Source organism: Ctenocephalides felis, unplaced genomic scaffold, assembly GCF_003426905.1.
Source record: "Ctenocephalides felis isolate EL2017-DRISC unplaced genomic scaffold, ASM342690v1 CF-g0.4_SCAFFOLD_01492, whole genome shotgun sequence".
NCBI classification, from domain to species: Eukaryota; Metazoa; Arthropoda; class Insecta; order Siphonaptera; family Pulicidae; genus Ctenocephalides; species Ctenocephalides felis.
In genome coordinates, this window is record NW_020537646.1 from 29,790,200 (window position 1) to 29,798,913 (window position 8,714).

An 8,714-nucleotide genomic window follows, 5' to 3' on the forward strand; every position below is an offset into this window, starting at 1 on the left:
TGATATCTACTAGTATCATGCGATAAAATAACAGGACTTAATACACTGTTTATCTATAACATCCAATTCATGTGTGGCATGATGTTTCCTAGAGTATTTGCCTAAATATTGAATGTATTCACGTGTGTCCGCACTGATAATCATATTTTGCTATTTGCCATCTGTTGCATTCGGATTTGTATATATTTCCCTGTTCATTGCCTCTCGCATCAATCGCTCATTTTCCTCCCGGACTGTGAATGAAATGAATTCAAATTAGGGTGACATTGAAATTGGTACCTATACCTATGATATATATATATATATATATATATATATATATTATATTTATATCGACTTTATGCAATTTATTCTATTGAGTAAATCATAGAGAGCAAAAAAATTCTAGCCTCTAATTATTAAACATAACACTGGTATTTCATGTTGGATTAATTTAATTTTTCATTATTTAAAATATCCAAAATTACATCGTAAACTTCTCCTAATTGATATCGTAAGGGACGCAGTATTTGTATTAATCTATACTTTCCCATCGTCTATCAGATTGTTGTTTCAAAGTTAAGTTTAAAAAATATTGTCCAAGATTAGTAAAAAATGCAAAGAAATAATATATTTTTTGAATGATATTGCAAACCAAAAATTTCATATCTGAATCTCATTTTAGCACCCCCTAAGACGTGCGCCCGCATATTTTTATATATGTGAGTTACATTATTGATACATATATAATATTCAAATTTTCTTTGATAATCAGATGAACAATCACAGATAAACTAATTTAAATTCAATATTTGTGAACAATAATATTTTATATACATATAATTTGTACCATTTACATTTTTAAAATATATATTTATAATTCTATATTTGAGATATCAAGTGTTGAATAAATAGAAACACGATTAATTAAATGTAAAACAATTCCCCGAATTAATAATTGAGTTATACGGTTGATAATTTTTGCTTGTGTTTATAAGATATAAATTGAACGGTGTAATTGTATGAATCAATCAATATTTTTCTTCCTAAATATAAATAGTGGTGATATCCATTTTTATTTGAAAATATAGATAGTTTACAAGTATAAATAGCCATTTCCGGGCATTCATGCATCTAATTGAAATATATAATTAGTATTAGATAAAATGTTAAAAGTGATTAAATAATAATCAAATAGGCGAATCTTTAGGTTGCTATATAAAAAGCAGCGAAAAGCTTCGAAGTACAACTCTCATTTTACTTTTTGGTTACTGTTTAAAAATGAGAATAATTTTTTTTACGATATTATGAATCTAGGCATATTTGGATATGATTCTGGATTTTTATATTAACGGAGTCTTATAATATTGTATGAACGCAAATGGGTCAATTTCATACTAAATGATAGCATAATATGCCCTCGTTCTATGATAGTTACTAGTTTGCGTAACTTTGAATAAATGAATACATGATAAATTAAATGCAAAACTAACCCTCGAAATAATCACGAATTTATGCGAGTGGATAAATCTTGCAAATTCATATATCATCTAAATGTAAGAGTGTAATTGCATTAAGGTTGAACCATTTTTACTACAAATTGACTACTGTCTCAAAATTTATAAAAAATATAATTCATATACCATTCAAAGTAATGAAATAAATGCATATAACCCTTAATAAGAAAGAAGTATATTCATGAACTTACTATCTAAAGTTTTACTATCGTAAAACAAAATATAAAATTTTGATGGCAAAATGTATACATTCAATTAAATGTAAAATGACCCTTCAAATTAATCACCAAATTAGGCGTGTGGATATTTTCAATAAATCTTTTATCACTTCTACTACAAGTTGACTACTGTGATAGACACATACTTGTTAATTAAATGATTAATTCTTGTTAATTAAATGTTAAAATATTTACATGAATTATGAATCAAGCACCGTTATATCACAAGTAAAATCAAGAAACTGCTGCAGTAAAAATGTAAAATGCCCCATCGAATTAATCACCAACTTATACACGAGTATACCAAGTATACCAGTGTGTATATATATTTATAAGCCAATTTTACCGGTGTATGAATCGGTAAACCAGTAAACTATTTTATCTACATTTCTTGATAATTATTTCACCAACTGTATATTATTAATGTAGTAAATTACTACGTTGTTGAAATAATTGTCAAGAAATATAGATCAAAGACCAAAGAAAATGATGAAATGCATGTTTTGATAAATAAATACAAACTATACCGAAAACAGTGACTTTGTGAAGATTACTGTCGTTAAATATTATAGATAATTTTAAAGGTATTAATTTTAATATTGTCTATAAGAATATTGAAAAGTAATAGTGATACTTTTGCATGTTTTTTTGTGAAAAAAAAAATCAGGTTTTTTAAAATAATCTTAACATGAACCGTAACAAGAGTACTGTTATAAAGACTACTGTTGAAAATATAATTGTTAATTTCAATAGTACGTATTAGTTAAAATATTGTCTATCAGAAAGTTATGAAGTGTTAGTAATCTTTTTGTATGAATTCCTATGAACAAACCTATAGATCTAGCTTGTACTGAAGGCTTTGCAAATGTATAATAAGTCAATGTAGAATTGTCTGCTGTAGTGTGAGTCAGCGTAACAACTACAGCCAAAACGCTTGCTGCCACCAGAACTAAAAACACTATCATAACTATAAGAACAGCTCTTCGTCTTCTACTCTCTTTCCTGTGCGCTTCTGGTGTAACTGGTTTCATTAATTCATCGCTGAATTTCTGCCTTGATTGCGTGCTACTTCTCCTAGACTTACTTAGCCCGGAGTCAGATTTCTTCCTTTGTACTTGCGCAGAATTACTCCTCATCAAAGGCGCAGAATGTTTCCGCACCCTCGCCGGTCGTTCACTGTGTCTTCTAATATGCTTAGAACCGCGTTTCTTAGAACTTACAGTCGGCCCCAACTCGTAAATTTCAATAGACGGCGAAAGTATCAAGCCATGATTCACGCTTTGTCCACTTGATGTTACAGTTAAAATATCGTCATATGAATCTAAGTATATTACTGGTATAGTATCACTCTTTTTAGAAAACCGCGGAGAAGGAGTATTTCCACGACTAGAGCAACCTGAGTTATCATCGATGTATAAGGCAACTGCATTTGCAAACGGGAACGATGCGTCCATTAAAGGAATCCCTGGACTTAAGCTTGTTGCAGAAATACGTCTGGATTCGTTACTATTCATGATTTATAACGTTAAATTGTTTATCGATTTATAAATTAGAACACCAAAAAGTTTGAACAGCTATGACATAATAAAGTGTTTTTGCAATTCAACACGTATAGTTTATGTTTGCACATTTCACATTTCAGACAAAAGTCTTACTTGTTAGCTAAACTCTATTGCAAGCAATCTTCACATTTATGCTTGAGAAATCATAGAATTTTATTTTTATGAATTCTATACACACGCTAGCACTATTAAAAATTAAAAAAAATATTTTGAGTTGTTATAGATGAGATAAAATTTACGCTTGCTTATATTATCTACTGAGCATGCAAGCACACTAAAAATGATATGATTTTATGAAATTTGAAAAACTTTCTCTCAAATTAGTGCATTATACTTTTTTATACTAAATTTAAAATTATTTATAATAATATATCAAACAATGATAAAGTAATAGTAATCTCATAGGTCATATGATGTAACATATTTTCTCGTTATTTGAAAATCAATTCGTACTTGAACACATAGTCAAATGTGTGAAATTGAATTTCAATCTATAAATATATCGATAGAATTTAAATTTATCCAAGCTGTAAATATTTGATATCATAAATCAAACCGCCGTAGCATATTTCAGAATAGTTTCATCATGCAGTGTTTATGATATGAATATAAATAATGGGCTGAATAAATATTTCCACATAAAAGTAATTATGCATGGTTCGTAGACGTATCGCAAAAATTAGATGCTTAAAAATTTATAAATATGTTACAGTATTTTTGATAAACAAATTAGAATATATATATATATTAATTTGGAAATATGAACAAACAACACTCTTTTTGCACTAATTTATTAAATAATAATTTTCACAAACGTTTCGAGACTAGGTTTGTCTCATCATCAGTGTGTTATAATTAAAAAAATTTTTAAAATATGGAAATCTAAATTAGCATGTTGTGTTTTTCATTACAAGTCGTTCACTGCACGCTGCATACCACTGTCTTCGGTATTCGTATTCTCTCCTACTTGAAAACCACTTGAAATTGTAAAGTCACTCAATCAGATAGGAAAAAAAAAAGGATTAGGGTCCAGTTGAAAAATAGATGTCGTTAGGAGAAAAAATATTCTATGATGAGATGGTTTGTTTATAAGATTTGTTATACATTGTTATAATTAAAAGTGTATGTACATCTATACATAAGTTACAAAGTATGAATGAGATTCAGGTATGTATCATGTAATATATTGGTATCTGTCCGTAAATTTACTGTGTTACTTGTATGGGCTATTAACATCGATTCTGCTATACTTCTTTTAAATAAATCTTGTTCATAATATAAAATGTGCGGATTATTGAAATCGAAACTATGGCTGTTAGAGATAGCGTGGTCTACAAGTGTACTTTTTTGTTGAATGTTATTATTCTTACTTTGTTTGCTTTGTAATTCGTGCTGTCTTAATCTTTTTTCTAAATTTTGGCATGTTTGCCCAATATAAGATGACTCACAGTTCAAACAGTTTATTTTGTATACCACATCTTTTCTTTTTTTAATAGGTGTATTGTCTTTAATGTTTGTGTATATGTCTTGCAGTTGTAGTAAGGGTGACACGGATATGTTAATATTATGTTTATTAAAAAGCCTTTTAGATAAAAGGTGTAAATCTTTGTCTATATATGGAAAATTCACAAAACATTTATTTTCTGATACAGACAAGTGATTTGAGCAATGTGTGGTTATTGATTGTTTGTCTAATAAAAATTTAACTCTATTTTTTAATTATAACACACTGATGATGAGACAAACCTAGTCTCGAAACGTTTGTGAAAATTATTATTTAATAAATTAGTGCAAAAAGAGTGTTGTTTGTTCATATTTCCAAATTAATATCTATTATCCACTCAGAATACATTTGTAATATATATATATATATATATACATATATATATATATTATATATATCTATATATATAAAAGAGGATCGCTTTATGTGCTAACACTTATAACTCACGAACGGCTGAACCGATTTAGATGAAAATTGGCAGGGAGGTAGTTTAGAGCCAGGAGAAGGACTTAGGATACTTTTTATCCCGATTTTCAGTTCAATTGATAGTATATTTATATATATATATATAAAAGAGGATCGCTTTATGTGCTAACACTTATAACTCACGAACGGCTGAACCGATTTAGATGAAAATTGGCAGGGAGATAGTTTAGAGCCAGGAGAAGGACTTAGGATACTAGGCCGGACTTTTTTATCCCGATTTTCAGTTCAATTGATAGTATATTTATATATATAAAAAAAATACTAGCTAGCCCGGCCACGCGTTGCTGTGGCTCAGTAATTGGTGGCAGAGAGGTAGTTTAGAGCCCGTTTTTCATTCTAATTCATATATATATATATATAAGGTGAAGTGAAGTTTAATAATAATGCCGCGACCAAGACTATATATATATATATATATATATAAGGTGAAGTGAAGTTTAATAATAATGCCGCGACCAAGACTGAAAAAGAGCATTACTTACATTTACATTAGCAAAACAACGTTTGCCGGGTCAGCTAGTGTATATATAAAAACTTAGAGTACATGTTGCTACATTGTACATTCAGCGCGGTGGAGACGCCCTGTACCTTTTGAAATACGTTTACTCCGCATTGAAAATTTAATTATTTTAGAACATTATATATTTATATGTAGATTTTTCATAAAATTGATACGCTCTATAAAAACCAAGATGCGTGCAATATCTGTTTATATTGTCATTAATTTTGCGTCCAGGCTTTACATATTATTAGCAATTATATAAATATAATTCAACAAACATATGAATCTAACGCATATTTACATATGTTTATATTAATTTATGTTGATGTTTTTACTGTGTGCTTGAAGACCGATACTAGTACAGATGTTACTTGATACAATAGAATGTTTCCATCCATTCAATAGAATGTTTTCTAAATTTAACTCAACATTGAATTGATGGGATAATAAATAAACTTGAAACCTAACAAAAAAATGATGAAGCAGGTGTAAATCCAAAATTGTATTTAGTTCATTTTAGTTTGTTATAAGTGACATGTGTTTTTTGTGTATATGAGTCATAAAACCCCTTCTAAACGAGGGTAGCTTAGATTTAATGATTAATCCGTACGCTAATGATTAATCTAACACACTACATTTTTGCCAAATCAAGTAATGATAACTATACAAGACGAGAATTGTAATACCTGAAAATGATTTATCATACAAATTTATCTTTATATATATATATATATATATATATATATGCATATTATAGTAATTCTACAATTTACGTTTTCAAAATTTATGGGAGAAGCATACTATAAACATAGATGCACTCGGCCTGTGTTATATGAATGCAAATAAACTATTTTGGATCACTTTCGAGTGCAACAAATTTAGATTTTATGTGTATTTTAGAGAATATTATAGTTAATCATTATCAATGAATCATGCATAAATGGTATGAAAGCAAATGCAAAAACTGAAACGAAACAGAAGCTGAAAATGAGTATTTCGCATTTTTGATTTTACAAATTTGTTATATATCTACATGTATATATGTTTATTTTCACTGGATACACTTAAACAACACAAATAAATTGGAACGTAAGTACACAATTTGCAGTTCCAGAAATCTTCTTTAAATACTCAAAGTGCTTTTGATATTAATTTGCACATCGACAGTTTTATAGGCACACATTATTTAAAAGACACTGTACTATTAACATCGATTTGATTATAAAATCATTGAAAATGTAAAATTAACAAATTTAATTTTGTGCACATGGTGATCGTAATATGGTCGATACCGAACTGAACATCTTGAGATTTTAAGAGGTATTTCGTACCCATGTTTACATCAGATCAACGATATATCAAACAATCGTATATGTTATATGTATTCAATACCGCAGAATAACAGAGTTGTAATTGAAAGATTATATGTAGATGTAAAACTTTGATGATATAGTATTTTAAAATCAATACTTGTTTGTAATAAAAATTTATATATGTTCAATTTCTAATTATATATATATATATATATATATATATATATAAATATATATATACATATATAATTATTATATATACACACATATACATATGTTGATGATACATATGTTAGCTTTACTCTAATACAAAAAGTAGGAGAATGTAAAATAAATTGGAATTAATATGAAGAATCATATTCATAGAAAATAAGAGACCGTACTGCTTATATGATATTTACATATACAATTCATTTTCAAGTAATTTTTAAATTTTTTAACGTTTAACGACTTTAACAATGCATATTTTTTTAAATTTATTTTAGAGTTGTTGTCGCATATCAAGTATGCATAAGATATAATAGTTAATACTCATGTTACAGTGAAACATACATTATATTACCAAATTATTGATTTGAATATTCAAAAACATATTTGGTTATCTGAATTAAAAAAAATACGGATCTGATATAATCGGGCTATTTTAGATTTACATCCGTGCAATATAAAGAGAACGCGAAACATACACAAAATTACACTTTCAATCGAATTCGATTTACATAACATATGGATGGACCTATATTATTGTTATACAGAGACATAAAAACAACATGCAGTTTGAAATAAATTTAATCTTTGTTTGTCTAAATTCTCGTTGCACTATTTCTGTACACGACTTTTCACATAAAATACTGTAATATCACATTTTAATTGAGTTTGTTTAGTTTATACTATCTTAAATTTTAATTAATTATTGGTATTAATTATTTTTATTATTATTGAACTTTTTTGACTTGTTTCAAGGTAAACTCACTTTTAGGTAACAAGTGTGCTAAAGCCATAAGTTTCCTCAAGTCATAAGTGCTAAAGTTATAAGTATGCTAAAGTCATAAGTGTGATAAAGTTAACCCTTTCCACTCTCGAATTACAAAATTAATATGAATTTTAACGGCATCGAGTGGAAAGGGTTATCTAAAAAAACAAAAAGTCAAATCTATTCTGAATAAACATTTCTCATGAACAATAATCCAATTCCATAAAGATAAGCAATTTCATAAAGTTAACCAAACTTATTCCACAAATATCTCCTTCTAAACATAATATAGACTTTTTTAACCCGCTCATTTTACATTTTCATGAAAATTTATTTGATTTCTTTTTGCCAAATGCTTTTAAAAACAACATGTTTGCTTTAATTACAAAATAACAAGTTAAAAGTAAATGAGCGGAACTTGGTTTCTTAAATTGTGTTAAGAAGCCTAGTTTGAAAAAAATTATGTTTTTTATGGATATTCCCGATTCTCTGTTAATATATGCCCATATCAAATTTGCGATTATATACAAAAAATACATGTATTTATAAGTTATTAAATATTTTACGAAAATTCATGCTCACCCATGTCATCAATGATAGGTGCCATTCTGAGAGTGATCCCGACTAGTAGCAAACACATCATCAGAAGCAAACACGCGG

At 27.9% G+C, this 8,714-nt stretch overlaps 1 protein-coding gene across 1 annotated transcript; it reads right to left on the reverse strand.

Moving 5' to 3' along the window:
* Positions 1-68: 68 nt before the first annotated feature.
* On the reverse strand, positions 69-3,228 carry LOC113371108. The gene is made up of 2 exons (XM_026611753.1): positions 2,547-3,228; positions 69-233 (listed from the first exon to the last, which is right to left on the reverse strand). The coding sequence occupies exons 1-2, from the start codon at positions 3,226-3,228 to the stop codon at positions 151-153; spliced, it is 765 nt and encodes a 254-aa protein (XP_026467538.1). The 3' UTR covers positions 69-150.
* Positions 3,229-8,714: the final 5,486 nt, after the last annotated feature.